The 18,740-nt window shown below is 48.1% G+C and overlaps 1 protein-coding gene across 1 annotated transcript in view; it reads left to right on the top strand.

Moving 5' to 3' along the window:
• ALPK1 (alpha kinase 1) overlaps positions 1-18,740 on the top strand; it is a 57,922-nt gene that overhangs the window by 18,552 nt on the left and 20,630 nt on the right. Inside the window, exons 2-3 of the mRNA XM_075150303.1 lie at positions 5,009-5,241; positions 10,027-10,181. Of these exons, the coding sequence (XP_075006404.1) occupies positions 5,121-5,241; positions 10,027-10,181 (276 nt within the window). The 5' untranslated portion in view covers positions 5,009-5,120. The remainder of the gene's footprint in view (positions 1-5,008; positions 5,242-10,026; positions 10,182-18,740) is intronic.

The following is an 18,740-nucleotide window of genomic DNA, read 5'->3' as shown; positions in this document are numbered from 1 at the left end:
AATCAGATGCAAAATTGTTTTTATTATGTGTTTTGAAAGTGGTAGCTACAGCATTTGTTAGTGCGTCCTTAGAAAGCATTTTTGTCTAGACAGTTTTGCAGCATATCAAGTTGCAATTTTTTTATCACTTCAAAACTGTAGTCTTCTTAAAGTACTGTTTGTTAGGATTTAACGGTACTTTAAGAAAGCTGATTAGTAAGCATTGAGAGGGTTCTAAAGGCCTCTAGAAGTTTTGCTGGTTCTGCTGTTTGGCTTTAGTCTGAGGTCCTGCATTTGCCCCCGGTCCATAAGCTGTGTGCTTGGTTATTTTCACGTCCCAGCTGTCATTCAATGCTACAGCTGTCACAAAACACAACTTACGAAGTGGCATCTGTGTAAAGGATGCTGCTATAGTTTAAAGCTCTTCGGTGCATTTTAAGCAGATTTTATGATGCGAGTCATTGCCCCTCGTGATGGGTCTCAAAAGGCTGTCTTCCTTCTGAGTACTGATGTACAGTTTATTGCACTTTTCTGTATGGTTCCAGCACTTTGTTGTCACTGCTGTTGTAAATCATTATTTATTGCTCTGAGTGTCCTTGCTGTTTATTCAGTTCTTTGGAAAAATGTACTTGAAGAAAAATTTCTCACATGCTGACGTTCATATATCACTGTTATAGATCTGGCAGTTTCCCGGTGAGTTAAATCTTTACAATCCTAGGAAGCCAAGTGCTGTACTTCTACACTAATTTAAGCTTCCTCGCTAAGCCCCATCAGTTCTTTGTGAGACTCGCAGCCTGTGTGGCTCACAAAGCCACGGGGCCCTCCCGCTTACAGTAAAGACCCAACGTGATCTGCCAGGCTGCAGCACTGCAGCTCTCCAGCCTTTCCACAAGACTCATTTTGGGCTCTGGATTGCTCTCTTATCTATCTGTCCAACATAGATAAGTTGGAGCATGTCTGTAAGCTCCCTCGGATGCTCTTAATGCTGTGTTATTTTTTGTAAAGGCAAGTATCCCGGCACTTCTTTGCTTTAGTGCATCTTCGTAAAAAATTGTGTTTATGAACATATATTTACCAGGGCTGCGAGGTGGCAGTCGAACGCAGGCTTTCTCCAACATGCCTCTGCATGCTCTCGAAGCAGTCTCCGCCGCTCACTCGGGCTAATGTTCGCAGCGGATCTGAGATACGTGTATACGTGCTCGGTGGTTACAAGAGAGGACTCTCTAGAAAACGAGATTTTTTTGAGAAATCAATTACACAAAGGAATGGAGTCAGGGCCAGATGGCAGGGATGCTTCATCCCAACCTGGGAGGTACTCATGGGACGGCCGCACACTCATTCCCACAGGGCTGGGTAATCAGATAAATCAATTAGCAGATGTCAGTGTAGTTAACAGAGCAAGCAACACTAGCATAGGTGTGTTACTGTGATTATAGCAGAGGGGACTGCTTTTCGTTTCCCCGATGGATACCCAGCAACTGGATCATCTTTTCTAGACCTGGCAGAGTCGGAGGAGAGGACTCTGCTTTTCCCAAGAGTCTGCTTTCTGGGTGTTGTCACCAGGTTCAGATGTCTGTCCTTGCCGACCTGGAGGCGCTTAGGGAGCGGGGACCTTTGTGAACTAGGATGTGATCTAGGACCTTGTGCTGCAAGCACATCCCATCAGTGTCGTGGTCTTTTTTTGGAATGATCTTTGTTGGTGACAGATAGTTCAGCCCTGTCCCGTGGGTGGACTTCGGAGCACGCCGTAACTGTGTCTTTAGCCCTGGCTCTGGCCCCGTCTCCTTTTGCTCCTGATGGGAGCCCCTAATGGGCCCTGTGCCCGGTCCATCCCTTTGTCATGTGGGAGGCGATCCCAGCACCCCATTATCAGCATCCAGCGATGCTGACCTGGCTCAAACCCTGCGGGACCATGTCCTGCATGGGGTGGCCCGGCTCACTCTTCCTTGGAACTTAAAAAGATGGAGAACCCTTTCTGGGTTTTCCTTCTGCTTTGTTTCTTAACGTCCTGTACCAGGACGGGGAGAGAAGCACTAGGAGCGGCCTTCAGCTATAAATTCTGCATTTGTGGCTTTCTTTTAACTTTGCCATGCATAGGAGTCGTGTTCTTGGACTGTGTTGATAACCTGCATGTGCACCTGTTTTCTGAAAACACCTCTAAATCCTCTCCCAGGAAAGCATTTATAATACAAAAGCAGTTGGAGAAAAGAAAGGTAGAAATACCAACTTGGGCAGAGCTGTGAAGGCAAGGGAAAACGGCAGAAATCCCACCTCAATGTTTTGTTGGAGGGATGGGAACTGAACCTGAGCGCAGATTTTAACCTGCTCTCGTTACAAGAACTCTGCCCTGTATTGTGTATTTTATTTGATTGTTTTTCCTGGTGGAGGCAAACATCTCTGAGCTGCCAGGGAGAAAGGACAGGCTCTTTTTTAACAGCTTTCTGAGCACAGAGTCGATTGCCTGAGAGTCACAAATACAGCAATGAAACCTGTGCTGTTCCTCAGAGCACTTATTCACTATATGGGCTTTTTATTCATTCATACGATAGGCATCTCGCAGACATTGACAGACCTGACTTCACAGCACCCGAGATTTCCAGCTGTCCATGGAGTGGCCCAGCAAACAGGCGCGATCTCAGCTGGCATCTCTGTTCTTCTCTCACGGATGTGACAGTGGAAGGAGAAACGAGGCACAGGGTATCTGACTTGACATCACCAGGACATCAAAAGCAGACCCAAGAAGTGAAGCTAGCTCCTCTGTATCTCAGTCTGACACTGTACTCTTGAGAATCCCAACGTAGGGAGTTGGACTCGATGATCTGTAGGGGTCCCTTCCAACTTGAGATATTCTATGATTCTATTCTGTGATTCTAATTCTTGCTAGAGGATGTTTTGTACTCTCCAGAATGTGAAGACTACAGTCTGCTTTTGCAGCTGGTTGAATACTGTGTCAGGACCTTCTTGTGCCGTGCTCCGGGGTGCAGCTGGTGTAGAAGGAAGCTTTGTCGAGGTGCTCCACGGTGTGGGTTGCACAGTAAGAATTGACACCAGCAAAACATCCCTGCGATCACAAAACCAAGCCTCAGATGCTAGGAAATGTTGAAGGTTTAACAGTGTTTAGTCTTGCCTAAGTTTTTATCCATGGCTCTGTATGTAGCTGATCTTTTTCCTGTCCACCCTGCTCTCCAGTTGCTCTTAGGTGCCTGTGTTCCTGTCCTCAATCTCCCTTCTCCGGCTACTTTTTTAATTTTTTCTTTCTCTGACATTTGTCTGCAAAGTCAGTCACAGCCCCACTGACTAGCTCCTGCCTCCAGGCTCTTTGCTGATGAATCCCATCTTTTGCTCTGCTCCACCTGCCCTTCCACGGCAGGCTCTCTGATCCTCTCTGCTTTCGCATGAGTGCATCTCTTTTGCCCTCTGCTTTTCAATCTGGCAGCTTGCTCTTACTTGGTGCCGTTGAGAACGCAGGCTATCTGGCACCAGCTCCGGGATCCAGCGATCCCAGAGCTGCAACAGAAAGGGAAAAAAAACTAACTGGAGATTTAGCTGCTAAAATGTAAATCGTTTCTCATCAGCAGAGCAAACTGCCTGTCTGTGTGTTCCTTTGCACTCCCTTTCCTCCTTCATAGCCTTACTGTTTCCCTGATTTTAGAAATGTTTTCACAAAGGCCGTTTCTGACTACATCGCTTCAAACTGTGGGAGTAGTTTTCTAAGTGAGACCATCACCAAATTGGTGGAAAAAACTCCAAAGTATTTCTTTCGTGCTTCATTTTTGAAAGCTGCTCGACTGTTTTGATAGATGCTGAGCCAGATACCTGGGATGGAAATGGTGGGGTTTTTTTCCTGCATCGCCATTGGCAATGCCATAAGCACCTGAAGGACTTGCAGTGGAAAAGTTACGGCAGGCCAGACAGCTGGGTGAAGGTACAGAGACCCGGCCTTGGATAGAAGCAGTCCAAGCAGACGCTGGCAGACCTCTGCTACTAGGGGCTTCCCCCAAAATTACTGTAGTAACTGGAAAGGATTTGGCCTTGGTACCCTGCATATCACGTGTGAGTTGCTCTACAGCGTATCCAGAGCCTGTGCCCGGCTGTTAACAGCCGATCTCCTCAGCCCCGAGCCGTGGGTGCTCGTGGGTGCCCCTGCGCCGAAGGATGCTCAGCAGCACCCAGGCAGCGCTGGTGCCGGGAGCGCTTCCTGAGGGTGGGGGCACGAGGTGGGCAGCCTGCGGGGCCAGAGGGGCGGCGTCGGTGCGGGAGGTGGGAAGGCGAGGGGTTATCAAGTTTGGAAAGGCTCCTGAGAGCTGGTCTGATTGCAGGAGACCCGGCTGTGCCAAAAACAAGCCTTGTGCGTGTTTGGTAAGACGGTCGAAAGCCCCCGTCCTTTCTGTCTGTCGCAGGGCTGGTGAAGCTGCGATCAGCTCCAGCGCTTGTCCTGCGGGCCTGTGCCTTTGGGTGAGCTCCTGCGGCGTGCTGCAGCATCAGCAAAAAGACTTTTCGTTCCGGCGGGCTCCTTCAAAGTCCTTTTTAGCTCCACTACCTCACCCAAACCGTGGCAGGACGCCGCGTTGCGTGGCAGGCGCAGGGCTAGCGTGAGAGGAGGTGAGAGAGCAACGTGCTCCTGTGCCCCAGGGTAAAAGAGACGGCCCCCGTGGTCTGGTAAAACGCGTGCAGCATCCTCTGCGAGTTCAGAGCGTGCACGGCTCTGCCATTCAATCCCGGCTAACAGCGTGCGACAGCCTGAGCCTCCCAGGTGCAAAGGGCTTCGGCGCAGCCTGGCTAGTCGCTTCCCGCTTGGGGTTGCACAGCTCCATTGAAGAGCCCGTCTTTTCTCCCTGGCACCTCGGAGATGTTCGCCTCGCACAGTTTGTCACCGAGACCCTGCAGTAATTTCACACACTCCTCTAATAAAGTCCTCCGAGGCTGTCATGTATTTTCATGTATTTCCCCTATTATTTCTCCCTGCTTGAGCCTTTCAGATAATTGATGATACTTTAGTTAATCATTTTCCCCCTCCTTTGTTCGCCAGGTACCTCAGCCTTGAAGGGATCCTTTTCATTTAGAATCCGTGTCTTCTCTTAAGTAATTGATCACCGTGCACCCGGGGACACCCAATTCACAGCCGAGTGGGATCAGCCTTCATGAATAATCAAAACGCCGTGGCCGTGCTGCTGCAGGAGTGCAAGCGAGCTCTGGATGCGCTCCTGTCGGCCAAGGCTGACGCGAGCGAGGAAGATGAGCGAGAATACCGGCGGTGCCAAGGTGAGGTCCCCAGGAGAGGCGGCAGGACCACGGCAGCAGCCGCGGGTCCTCAGCCCTGCCCTATTTTTCTTCTCCTGGCAGATGAATGTCAAGAGATGCCTGGATTTCGAGGCCGTGAATGGGATGCAGGCTACAGGCAGGCAGGGAAAGAAGTCCACTTTGTTGCAGTGAATTGCTGTCAGTTCTAATTTTAGGCTTCAGTAAACATGAGGCTGTAAGGAACAGTTTAGTTTGGGAAGAACAATGCCCAAAAGTTTGCTGATGCACATAAATTTCAGTTATTAAAAAAAAAAAAAAAAAGAAAGAAAAAAAGGATGCAACTTCTGAATAAGGGCACATATTTCCTCTCCTTTCATAGGAGTTGGGGGAGGACCTTTTCTGTTTGTCAGCTTACCCTAATATATTAAAGAGCTCATTGCCTGAATCTTTATCTTGTAAAATGTGCGTGACCTCTATAAGTGTTGTCCAAAGAAAAAAAATTTGCAATATCCCTCTTGAAAGGAAAATCCATGCCGGCTAATGGCTGGAATAAATAGCCGGGAAAGGAAGCAGTATTTAGCGAGAGCTGTAATAGAAGGGGTCTTCATTTGTTTTAATGCTGGCATTACCTGCTGGAAACCAGCGTTTATTTTGGTATGGCCGTGGTGCTTTGAGAGTGGTTTGTAAAAAAAAAAAAAAAATTATTATTTCTTAATTCCAGTGGAAATCCAGTTCATGTCAATCCTGAAAGGATGTAATACACTCAGTTCAGTTTTCTCTAGATTCGGACTTTCAGAGGACTACATAACTTCATTGCCACAGCTTTTTTATTCATGAAATAAAAGCCACGTTTGAATTGCTGAACTTGTTTGAATTACACCTTTTTGGTACAGGGTAGGGAGGTTAAATACTCCTTTTCCTTTCTGCCACACAGAAAAACGACTTCAGCAAGTATGGAAGAATATAGTAAAGGGTGAAGGTGAAATTTCTTGGGGGGGAGCAAAGGCATTAGCAAAAAAAACCACAAAAAAAATCTATTTATGTACAGGTTTTCCTTTGCATGACACATCTGCAGTACTGTCCGTTTTCCAGTTTCGTGTTAATAGTGTTTAGTTTTCTTTGCATGAATGACTCGGCCATAATGTTAATTTGATCTTTAAAATCCTTTGTTTGTCTTGGAGCGCAGAGCCGTTGAGAATATGTTTTTCCGACCATCCTTGTTCTTGCTGGGAGGTCAGCTGCCTTTTTATGAAGCACCTAAGTCTGTTTGCGGTGGAGGGTGGCGTATAGGTTTCTGTTATGGATACTGGAAGATTTTTCTCTTCTTTTTTTGTTTTCAACAAAGGGTACTTTGTTTCCTCATCACAAATTCTTTTAAGTTTTATTATGGCTCCTTTAGAGTAGGCTCTTGAACTCCTAATCAGGTAGCGCTTTCTTCCCTCATCCTCCTCCCTCCTCTTCTCCTATTAAATACCACGAAGTATGAGAAATAATCAGTTTAGTTCCAGATAAGGTAAATCAGTGCCCTTATAATCACTCGATTAGACATGGTCCTTCAGGTAAACTGCTTCAGGAAATGGGCGATCAGAGCCTGAAGTGATGCTCGGGCTTTTCCGAGGACTGTGTTCCCATCAGCTGAAAGAAAAATACCCAGCAGAGGGGCGGTGACAGCGACATTAATAACTGCTGGGGCTTTCTGCCCGGGGAGGGCAAGGCCTCGCAAGTCAGCGGCTCTCGGCTTCAGGGGGACCCTCCCAGCTCAGAGACGGGGGGAGTTTCTTCGCCCCCCTCTCCTCCCGGGGCTGCCTTTGTTCACCCCGGCTTTCTCAGACCAGGCGCAGGAGGAACTGAAAGCCAAGTACATATAAACAGGGGCGAAAGGGGAGAGGAGGAGCGCAGCCTTATCTCGCTTTAGTTGAGGGGACAGAATAGGTGTTAGATGGGTCTGGATTGCTTTTTTATTTCTTTTTAGGCTAGAAATCGTTCCGATCAACTTACGTGCCAGTTCAGCCTTCGGTAATGAATAAATTTATATTGCCTACTATCTGTTAGAAGAATAAACTCTTGTCCTGGGAGTTGCATTTCAGCTGAAAGCTGCAGGACTGTTCACCTGAGCTCCGCAACTGGTTGGTGTGGTTCTAGTGGATGTCCTTGTGATACAACATCATTTTCTTGTCATTAACACGCTAATTGTGTTTATTTCCATGCGATGACAACTAGACGTCACAGCAAGGCTCGAAGCGGTATCCTGCTAGGCTCACACAAATGTCCAACCCCAAAGATGACTGAAGGCTCCTAGATTGCCAAATCCTTCTGAAAATGTTACCCTGGTTTCCTTTTCTAACCAGCTCGGCAGTAGTGACTGCTGAGGATGCCTCTTTAAAAATCGAAGTTCAATATTAAAGAATTTGGTTGTATTTTTTGTTCTTTAGTGCATCAGGTAGGAGAGGGATTAAGGTTTAATTAAGGATAACATGGAAAACAGGAACAAGAGGACAGCAGTAATACCTTTATGCTTTAGAGAGAACACCAATGTCCACGTTATCCCACTGATTATTTTCATAGTTGCTGACACACTTATTTTTTCCTGTTTTAGTGTTATTTAAGTAAGCGTGACTTTGTGTGGGAAAGACAGAAGAAGGTAGAGAAGGAGACAGAAAGGCTGTCTTGTGTAAGCATCCTATTTCTCTTTCTCTAGATCGCTCCCCAAAATGTCAGTCCTGTGGGATCGTATGGGGAAACGTGCGCTTGCACTGCCTTCAGCTCCCCCCATCTTCCTTTGGAAAAGATATTGGGAAGCTCGGTCTTCCCCCTTCTACACGGGGGGATAAAACCCTCTGTCCGTCATTTTGCATTCCTTCTGATGAGATGGGTATCCCTGCTCCTGCACTGATTTTGCAGTGAGAGGTGTGAGGGTGGAAGCACGACCTCCTCTCCCCTCCAGCCCTGCCGCTTGGCCATCTTGCCAACGGCGTGGAGGGCTGAGCCCCTCCAGACACCACTTCAGAAGGGCAGGGAAATGCGGCTGCGCGTGAAGCTGGGACGTGTAACGGGAAGCGTGTCCAGAGCTGCAGCAACAAGTGAGAAAACGTGGGTTGGAAAAAGTCATATCTTTTCAAAGGTGACGTTTTGGAAAAAGGGCCCTAAATATCCGACTTCGCACTTTTTCCTGGGAAAAACGTATTGGTGAATGCACTATAATATGAGCATGAAATAGCCTTTTTATGTCGTGCATTTTCTACAGTCGTCTGTGAAGGATTGATTAAAAAAATGTAGTAATACATTTATTGCATTGCCTCGTTAAAGCAATGATGGTCTCTGAGCAGGGTTTTTTCTGGGGATTAATGGCCAGAAGGGGCTAGATCTGCAGCTGATGATCACCATTAACCCCATCTGGTCAATAATCCTTGTTAATCCACTTTTATTGGCCAGAGAGTCTGCCCGGCCGAGTGGTTACCACAGCACAGCACACTCGGGCTCACCCCTGAGGAGTAAGCAAGGAAAATTAAAACGTGGGCTGCAGCTGAAAGGAAGGGACAAATCCAAGCCCCGATCTCTAGCTGTGTGCTCCTACAAGCAGTTGCATCCTTAGTTGGGTCAGGTTGGAGATCCGACCGAAGCCGATGGTTATGTGGGAGGCGAAGGGCCAGCCCGGGGAGGGAGCAGGCGTGGGCGTGGGCCAAACTGCGCTCTTGCCTTGCGAGCTCTGGCATGTCGCTGGAGGATCAGGGGCCAGGGTTGGGAGCTGGGATTACTTTGCCCTCATCTAAAAGAAAAATCTGTCTTTTGACTCCTTTGTGCTTGGCCTTTCCAGCTGGGTGGGAAGCTTTGGAAACCCTCGGGCGAAAGGCGTGAGGACTGGGGTTTCCGTGCGGCTCTGTGCTAGCTGTGCCTGGGTCGGAGCATGCCTGGACCAAGGGCACCTTCTCCTCTTAACTTCATTTTAACTTTTGTTGCAAACTACAGGAGAAATGCAGAAGCTCAGGCCAGCTCCTCAGCTAGTGTGAATTACTTGGCTAAGCCGACTTTGAAGAAGATGCATCAGCTTCAAACAGGGAATTTCACGGCAAGGCTTCAGCTGGTATGTGCCACGCATCTGCGGGCACTGCCATGTTAATAGCGTTTCCCGGGCACGTGGCTTAAACCATTTTGTCTTGCTATATCAGTGAGCTCTCTTGTGCTGAGGGAAGGTGTGTCCTGTGGTATACGGCTACTGCTTTGAGAGCAGGTTGAGTAACTCAGGCCAAAAACCTATTTTTACTGAATTATCAGTCAAATAATTATTCTTAAGAACGTATGCTTGTTATTCATTATATCCCTTTAGATCTTTGTCTAATTGCTTTATAGGGTCCGGGTTTATCTCCCGGTGCGGATGTGGCTTTTCAAGCTGGCTGTGCCACTGTCACCAGCAAGCCCTGAGCAAGGGGGACAGGTCTTCTGTGCTGTTGGCCCCGTTTGCTCTGCCAGGAGTCCTCTCCTGACACAGGGGAACAGATTTCCTCCTGTCTCTCCTAGAGCAGCTCTTCACGCCCAGCCAGCCACCAGCCTGTGTGACTTCCTGCTAAAAGCCTTTTTAATGGCTGATGGCTCCCATTTACCTGGAGGGCAGGGCAGCCAAGGGTAACGGATGACAGGAGAGCTCGCCCTCCCTCCCGATGAGGCTGGTGGCAAGAGCTAAGAGCTGGTAGCAATCGGGAGAAGGTCCGAGAGGGAGGGGAGGTATGCTTTTTGCAGGGTAGGTGTTCTGTCATAAGTGTTGTGGCTGTACCTGCTGCAATATCTTTACCTGCTCTTTGACCTTTTCAGCTTTGCTTCCCGAGGACTTGAGGACCCTTCTGGAGGAGGCAAAGGAAATGAAGTGGCCCTTTGTGCCGGAGAAGTGGCAGTACAAACAAGACCTGGGCCCAGAAGACAAAACAAACCTGCAAGATATGATCAGCGCGAGGCTCCCCGATTTGCTGGTATGTAGTTCAACACATCTGTTGCGTAAAACGTCCCGCTGATGTGCTTGACGGTACGCAGAGCCCTGGTGGGTAGTATCACCTCTGGGTTCAGGGGCTTGTTTTTCTGCACGGTGGCAGCAGCAAGTGAGGAGCTGCTTGGCAAGCAGAGGTGAGCGAGTCTGTGTTGGGATGGGGCTGCTCACAAAGGCCAAAGGGCCAAAGTAGAAATGTGACTTTTATTTGTTTCGGTCCTCAGACAAGAGAGGGACGCAGAAGCTACATACAGTTTCCGATTTTTTTACATTAAAGGTGCTATGAAGCAACATGTGTGAATCACGGTTTCCTCTTCCTCATCCCTGTGTCACCACTGCATCTTCCAAGGGAAGGAAGGTCCTGCCCTCTGCTGCCACTGCAGCCAAGCCACGGTTGTGAGATCAGTGGGAGCTCTGCCTCGGGGTTAGACTTCTGGTCTGTTGGCTACGTAGCTCGCGGCGGATGGGCGTGCGACACCACGCAAGGCTGTTGATTTGAGGTCTTGCTGGTACCTGCAGTTTTATGCGCTCTCCCAGTGCAGGGAAGGTAAAATGGATTCAAGTGATAAAGTTTTGAGTGTGTTCAGACGTTTGACTGCCGCCGTGCAAGGAAAAAAGAGCCTAGAAAGTAACGACAAAGACATTGCAGAGCAGAGGGCACTGGCTCTGCCTTGTTTAGAAGTGATCCCAGAGGTATATAGGGATTGTCCATGCATTGAGCACCTTGCAGAATAACAACCTCGTTCATTGAAACATGCAGCGATGACTTTGACTGCGTTTACGCTGTTTCTGCTCGCTTTCATGCTCATCCCACGCTAGTTTGGCCATTTGCTTTGTCCGTTTCCCTGGTTTCACAGGACAGTTCTGTTTCTGTTTCCACTAAGGTAATGTTTACCTCTTCCCTGAAGAACTGGCATTATAATAAAACTTAAATGCTGAATGTTTACGTAAAGTTTTAAAAAAACTATGAATTTGAAAAGAATGCTGTGCCTTGTTTAATTCAGCGCTGCTAGGAGGCAGTGAGGATTGCTCACTTTAGTGGGGCTTGCACAATTCATCACCGGCTTTTCTTTTTTCAAGAAAATTACTTGACAGGATCCCTTTGAGGACCAAAGCTGGCTAAAACCTGGGCAGGAAAGGCAAGAATTTAATGTGACTTCTCCTGTGAGTAAAGGATTCTTGGCTATGTAGGGAGTTGCAGGATCCCAATGGTGCTTGGGGATCCCATCCTGTAAGGTGATGAGTTTGAGCTTAAAGTTTAGAAAGCGGCAAGAAACGTGGGTTGCTTTTTGCTTTTCTGATTTTCTCGGAGGCACATCAGACATGACTTGTAGCAAATAGAGGAGTCCCTTTTCAACGGTAAATGTAATATCTAGGCTAATGAGTATCCCTTTGGCAGGACAGACACAAAGTCAAGATGAGGTTTGTGCAGTTTTGGGGGTTTTTTTGCTTGCTGTGGTGCATGTCTGAAGCCAACACAGTCCCATTTCTCATGGGAAGGGGCAGTCCGGCCTGAAAATCTGGGGTTTGGGGCAGGGGAGGTCCGGCCCTGCTGAAATCCCAGCTGTCAAACTGCGGTTTACTCCAAGGTGGCCAGGAGATTTCACCTGCTTCAGAGAGAGCCCTGCCCAAGTAAGGCCAGCAAGTTTTGTTTGAGGACGACGGTTACTTTGAATAGCCCTGAGCCATGAGCAGCCCAGAAAAGGCAACCGCAGGGCTGGGAGGCGTCAGCCCCAGCGTCCCCTCGCCAGCACCCCACGTTGCAGGGATCCTGAATTTGCTTGGGGGGGCAGGGGCGGGCGGGGAGCGGCTGCTCCTTGGGTATTTATTTTCTTTTTCTCTTTGGTGTGTGTGGCCTTAGACAGAAATTTATGGCAGAGGTTGACCTCCTTTACAATCCCCGCGCAGCGCTCTAACTTTGGAGCGTTTGTCTGCTCTCTCCCAGGATAAACACCTGCAGTAAACTCCCCGAGAGACCTGGCTAGATGGGAGATTAATGTGGCTATAATAGCGGAGCAGTGTTTGCAGCATTATGCCCTCTCCCCAGGTAGATGGATCTTTTCTGAGATGATACCAATTATTTATTGCTGAAACATCTGTTGATAACTGCAGCTGCCCTTGTTAAACAAAGCATATCATGGGGTCATAGACTATAGGGACCTAAAATCCCGCCGCATGCTAGTTTTAGACTATTCACCGACACCCCCTGAAGTCCATTGGTTACCGTTGTCTTCAGTGTTTCATCCTGTGGTTGAAAATACTTTGTAAACGTTGTGCTGCCTTTCCCCATGTGCTTTGAAGTATTATTTCATCTTCGTCGGTAATTTATATTCCAGTGCCATTGTACCATGGGAAAAAGGGAAAACCTTTTTTGTTTTCCATTTAATTGTAGATAGACTGACATTTTGACCTGTATTATTAGTATTAGTCAGGAAAAGGGATTTTTTTTTTTTTCTCCCTTCATCCATTCCTTCCCCCCCCGCCTTTTTTTTTTTTTAAATAAAATTTCAAGGCAGAGCAAAGGCTGCTTCAGTTCTTTGAATAAAAAGCTGGGGGGGAAATGAGGCTGAAGAGAAGTGATTACAGTGTGATGAGGAAAGATAAAAGTCTGAGCAACTTTTTTCTTCTCTTTTTTTATTGGCATGAGGGACAGAAGGATAATTTAATTCCCTGGGGCAAAAAAAATACGTCTTTGTCGATTTATTGTTCAGAAAAACCTTTAAAATTTTTCATCTCTGTTTATTTTAATTTGCCGTGCTTAGAATAAGCTCATAAACCGTAATTCATTACATCTAAAAAGTGCTTTGAGATCCATGAATGAAAGGCACTTCATTACCATAACACACTGCTGGTCTTGCGAGGAGGCAGAGCTGCCTACCAGGGCTCACCGTGAGGATGTTTTACTCTGCGAGTAGGCTGAAAAGCTCCATGAGACCAGCACAGTGAGTAAGCCGATTAGGCTTTGGCTTCAAGGGTTTGCCTTAGTGTTGCACTTTAAAAAGTGGGATACCCGTTGCTGGCGGCTGCGTACTAGTTTGACACATCGAGAAGGCAAAGCCACCTGCACCTGCAGCCTTTTAAAGTGCTCTTCTTCACCTTTGCTGTGGGATGCTCGTTACTTCTGCACGCTGGCCGAAGCGGTGGGAAGGCACGGCAAAACCAGCTTGGGGGAACAGGGGGTAGCGGCAAGCCAGGCTTTCCTCGGCGCTCTCTCGCTGCAGCCTCGGCTCAATGGGAGCTGCTGGAGCAGGGCTCAGTGCAGATTTCGGCAATGTTGCAAACTTTTCTCTTATTTGCCCTCTCTCTCCACTATATGAAATTACTGAACCTCCCTAGAGATTTTAAGGCAACAGATTTACTGTAATCCTTGAGGCAAACCAGCACTTCTGGTTTGACAAAATCTTTGCATCTTATAGAAGGTGGGGGTTTTTGTTTTGGGTTAGGTGTTTTTTTTTTTTCTTTTCCCTGCCAGGGATTCACCAACTAATATAAAGGCCAGCCCAGTTCAACAAGCTCAACACACTGTTTTCCACGTTTTCCTAGCAGGTTTTAAGAGAGCCTCCCTGTCGGCTGCCATGGGCTAGCAAACCAAGCCCATCCTGCAGCCCCCGTCTCAGCCTGAATGCCCCTTTGGTGGGAATCTGCACGAAGGCTTGAAGGGTGATAACCAACATCTGTATCGAAAGCAAAAACTGGGAAGCACTGGGGTTTTTGTTTTTAACAAATCAAAGCAAAATCAGAATTGTAACAGAATCCTTGCTGACAAGTATAAATAAAGAGGGATTCCTTCTTCTCTCTAAATAGCACAAGCGCTGTGGGGTTCGGACTGGGGCTGCAGATCCAAAAGGGAGGCTGCCAGGGGCTACCCTTCCTGCAGATCTTCTCTATCCCAAGGGATGGAAATATCCTTACGCTCGGTGACCAGCCAATAGAGGGCAACATGCCCATGTACACATAGGCTTTGATCCCACAAACCTTGATGTGGGTTTCATTGAAGGACAATTCTATGCACGCAATTGCAAGATCGTAGCCTGTTTGCAACCCATTGTAAGGATGTGGGGCTTTACTTCATTTTTGTCGTACGTATCAATAGTTCCTGCATCCAGGCTCAGGCATTCAGCCACGGATCAGGATCTGCTGGGATACGTACAGTGGGAATACAAAAGGAAAAGCCTCCAAGAGCAGGGCTCCTGCAGGTCCCTCTGCACCCGTAGCAGGGAGCTGTGCAGGCTGACCCCGTGCTCCCTGCCCTGGATGGGGGAGCACGGATCCTGGCCCTGCTGGCACAGAATCTCATGGGAGTTAATGGGAATATTGAAAAGAGCAGAAAATAAGGCCCTGCAGCCCTTGCCTGGGCCTTGGCTAATTATGTGCTGATAGATTGCCATTAAGGAAACCATTCTGAGGGACGTGCCCTAACTACCCTTAGGTGTGTGTGTGTGGCACTTAAGAGCTGGGAGCCTTTGAAAAAGAACTAAAGAGGGGGCTGAGGGTTTAGTTTTCTCCTCCTTCTAACTGTTGATGTGGTAACAGGAGAATTAAAGCCCTAAATCGTAGCCCTGGGACCTTGGTTGTTCAGGCTGACCTTTTGCTACCTGCCTCGTAAGAGCTCTTCTTGGGTGATCCCAGTGAAACGGAGAGCGACGTAAGGCAGAGCTGTGGCTGTGGGCTGAATTCAGCCCGAGAGGGAATCCGTGGGACCTCAGCCTCCCTTACGCTGCGCAATCCCTGACGCTTTGTAAATGAGAAGTATCAGGGATCAGGTGCAGGTGAGAGAGCATTCAGTCTTCTGCGGCCTATGTGGGAAAACTACAGCAGAATTCATGTGGAGCACCAAATTTAAAAAAATGGGAAGTCTGATCCCGGGTACCTGTACGGCTGTCCGTTCACTTTGCTCATGGGTAGGATTTCCCCTTCTCAGATGCAGCTTCATGGAGTATTTCCTCCCTGGAAAATACTTTAAATGTTGTATTACCGAGATTGCTATGTTGTGTTTTCCTTCCAAATTAAACTACTTCTCAAATGGATTGATGTTTTGAGGACACAGATTTAGGAAAGAGACTCTTGGATTTTTAGCTGATTCTAATGGTCTTGATGCCGCCCTCTCGGGGGGGTTCGATCACTGGCACTTAGCTATTTTTAAGTATTAAAATATCCCCTTCAGCGTAGTATTATACTGTACCACAGGGAATCGCCGCAATGGCTTATAAATAGTCTAGAACTTGAGCACAGCAGGGCAGATCAGGACCACAAAACGATTGTTGCACCTATCCGTGGTAATAATTGAGAACAGGCACTCCTGCAGGTGACTGCGGTCCCCCAAATCCCTGCTGCCTTGTCAGATACATGAGGCTCCCAGGAACTCCCCCTCAAGGAGCTTCCTCAGCACTTTAAAGGGTTCTGCTGCTGTCCTCACCCCAAAATGCTGCTGTTCAGCAGCCTGAGCCGCCTGCTGCTTTCCTCCCTCCTGAGACCGCTCAAGTTCATCACGCGGATGGGTCTCCCGCTTGCCCCCACGGGTGGGTGCGCTCCTTTCGTTACAGCTACCCAGCGCTGAGAGCTACATGCCCACAGCAGCTTGATCAGGGATGGTTCCTTCTCTGCTTTGTGTGGATGGGCTGTGGGAGGCCCTCTCCGTCCTGCAAGGCCATTGCAAACAGCAGTGGCCCTCAGTTGGAGAGTGGAAGCCGAGAGCAGCACGTGGAACATCCCAAGAGCAGTAAAATGAAATCAATGGCAAGTTAAATTGCAAAAAAGAGGGGCTCTTGGGAAAAGCGGAGGTTATTCTCGCTCTAGTACAGTTGGTGAAGCGAGATGTGGTCGGTGGTAAAAAAAATGACCCATTCTGTGGTGTTTTGAGCTGCTAATAATGGACCTAATGCTGCTGCCGTTGAATAAACACCCAACTCTCCATTGCCTTCAGGATGAATAACTTGAGCTAATTAAGAGCTTCAGAAGCTCAAGCCATTAAATGGGGTTCTCGGCTTCTTATTCCTCAGTCTGCAGCTATTTACTGTGTGACTTGACTGTCCCGTGTTTCAAGCGTATCCATCTGCGGACGTGCTTTCTCCTGCCCATCGCAGAGGTGGTAGGAGGCTTAATTCCCTGTTATTTGTCGAGTGGGCTCTGACTGCCAGCTGAAAGGCAGAGATTGATAGAGAAGTCCCGTGTGGTGACAGCAGCTTTGGTCTCTCGGAAAAACAGGCTTTGCTAACAGCGCGTGGGGTAAAAGGGTGAAAGACTTCAGCCAAATCCATTGGTGTCGTGACTCTTGTGTTTAATGTGACAGGGGATGAACGTAGGGGGAAAGAAAACTGGCCAATTTGTTAGGGTTCAGTGAAGTGCTAACTAGGAACAGCTCTTGGGAGAGACCTGAAGCACCTGGAAGTAAGCGCCACTGAAACTTCTGCCCTGTGCACAGAGTTAGAAAGTCTTTGTTGACTGCTCTTGGTTTTGTTTTTTTTTCAAGATTTTAAACCTCAGCTGCAGTTACAAATGAAACAAAGACTGAAACTGTCTGAGAAGAATGGATATAAGCAGATACAAAAATCCAGAGCGTCTTCAAAACTGCGGGGACGCTCGGAAAATGAAATGATTCCTGCCCCTGCTTTCTAACCTCGCCGCTTGCAGAGGTGTTTTTGCAGAGGGGACGCTCCCGAGCCCGCAGGCTGGAGCGGGGGGTTGCCTCCGGGATCCTCGCTTTATAAAGAGGGCAGAGAGAGTGGATTAAATCAATATTTCATTTATTTGGGCTTGTAATTCCTCTTACATCAGCTGCCACATAAAGATTTTCCCCTATTTTCTTCCCCTCCTCCTCATCCTCATTTACTATGCACCAATAATTTCCCTTTGACGCTTTCCTGCCAGTCCTAGTGCCAGATGGCCCCGGTTCTGAGCTTCTCCCCTCTCTTGGGAGCGGCCCCCATTGTCAATGCAAAGGAGGCGTCGTGGCTTTGAACCCAAAGCTGGGACCCAAACTTCAGCCCCGGCGTGAGGAGGAGCTAACCCACTAATGCAGGAAACCATGCAAACAGCACACCCTCCCACTCATCGCCATTAAGGAAAAAAACCCTTCACTAAAGGCTGTTTTGCATTTTCCCCAATGGTCCATGTATAGAAATCTGGTGCAAATTTAATTCTCTCACCACCTGATTCCACTTCCCAGCCGCGAGGTTCCCTTTGTGTCATAAACTCAATTAGACGTATGCATTTCACATCACGGACACAGATGTGAAAACAAAGTGCGCACGTACCTCGCTCTTTCTCTCTCTCTCTCTGTGTAGATGCGCCTACATCGGCTTTAAAGCAATAAAGAAAGTGAGTAAATCTGTTTAGGGCGCTAGCCCGCTATGCAGAACAAAGTGTCCGGCTGCGGCGAGCGGTGCCGAGTTTCTGATTGCGTTGGGGTAGGCTGTGACATCTTGGAAGTCAGGAGGGCTGCCCCGGGTCGGGGCTGGGTGACAGGGAGCCGCTCCCCCATTTCATTTCGTGGGGAGGGTCTTTGTGCGTGGTTTGGGTGCGTGCCCAGCACGCCGGTGCATTAGCTGTAGGTGCTGAGGAATTTTCCAGCCACACGAGTTGGCAGGGAATGAAAGGAGCGGGTATTAATTTCTCGGTGTACTGCTCGGAACAGGGGGCACGTAATTGCGAAGATTGACATCGAACCGTGTTTCTGTGTGCCACACAGCATGCAGCCCTGCCTTTTAAAAAAAAATAGCCGAGTTTCTCTCCCTGGCTTGACTTTTCTACATTTTGTGTCCATTTGGGTTTGGAGAGGGACACAAGAGGTTTCGGCATTGAGCGGAGAGTTAAATTATGCAGCTGCAAGACTGCCAAGCCCTTCAGAATAGGATGCTTCGTTTAGATTTTCCACAATGCTATTGAAGTGCTTATTTTCCTCCTGAAGAGACACAAACAGATGCAAACTTCTGTAAACACTTTAGAAATGAATTCAGTGAGTTTGGCCTCTCAGCAGTGCTCAATAGCTGACAGAAAAATGTCTAATTAGTGCAAGTGGAAATAATAGGGCCACTTGGATTCCTTCCATCCTCCTCCAAGTCTACTTTTCCTAGGAACTCAAAGGCCCTTTTGTTTGGTAGGTCACCCTCTCTCAGGCTTTTGTGCTCCGATCTATTAAAGGAAGAAGGGGAGGAAAAAAAAATAGATTAGGCGATGCTCTGTGCTTAAATATATGGCCTGTTGATGAGCATTTCGAATGGCTGGTTTGCAGTGTCAGTTTACAGGTGCTTGGAGAGGGGGATTCCTCCATTGTTGGCCGGCACAAGCGGAGTTGTGCGTGCTCGGCTCCAGGAATCCTTTTCAAGTGCCATCCTCTTAGAAAATCCAACTCGGGCTCAGGGAAAAAAAAGGAAATTTGTACAAATCCGCCTCGCTGAAGTGCAAACAAGCTAGCAAATGCTTGCAGCAGATCGGTGCTGCGAGCCGGCCTTCGTGCCGTGTGCTCTAGACTCTTCACCAAGCGGTTTGACGTGGGCTTTCTCCCGCACACCTCAGTCGCTGGTTAGGCTGCTCAAAATCAAGAAGG

Source organism: Calonectris borealis, chromosome 4 (assembly GCF_964195595.1).
Source record: "Calonectris borealis chromosome 4, bCalBor7.hap1.2, whole genome shotgun sequence".
Taxonomy (NCBI): domain Eukaryota; kingdom Metazoa; phylum Chordata; class Aves; order Procellariiformes; family Procellariidae; genus Calonectris; species Calonectris borealis.
The sequence above is the reverse complement of the archived record's forward strand: the minus strand, read 5'-3'. Positions and strand labels throughout refer to the sequence as shown.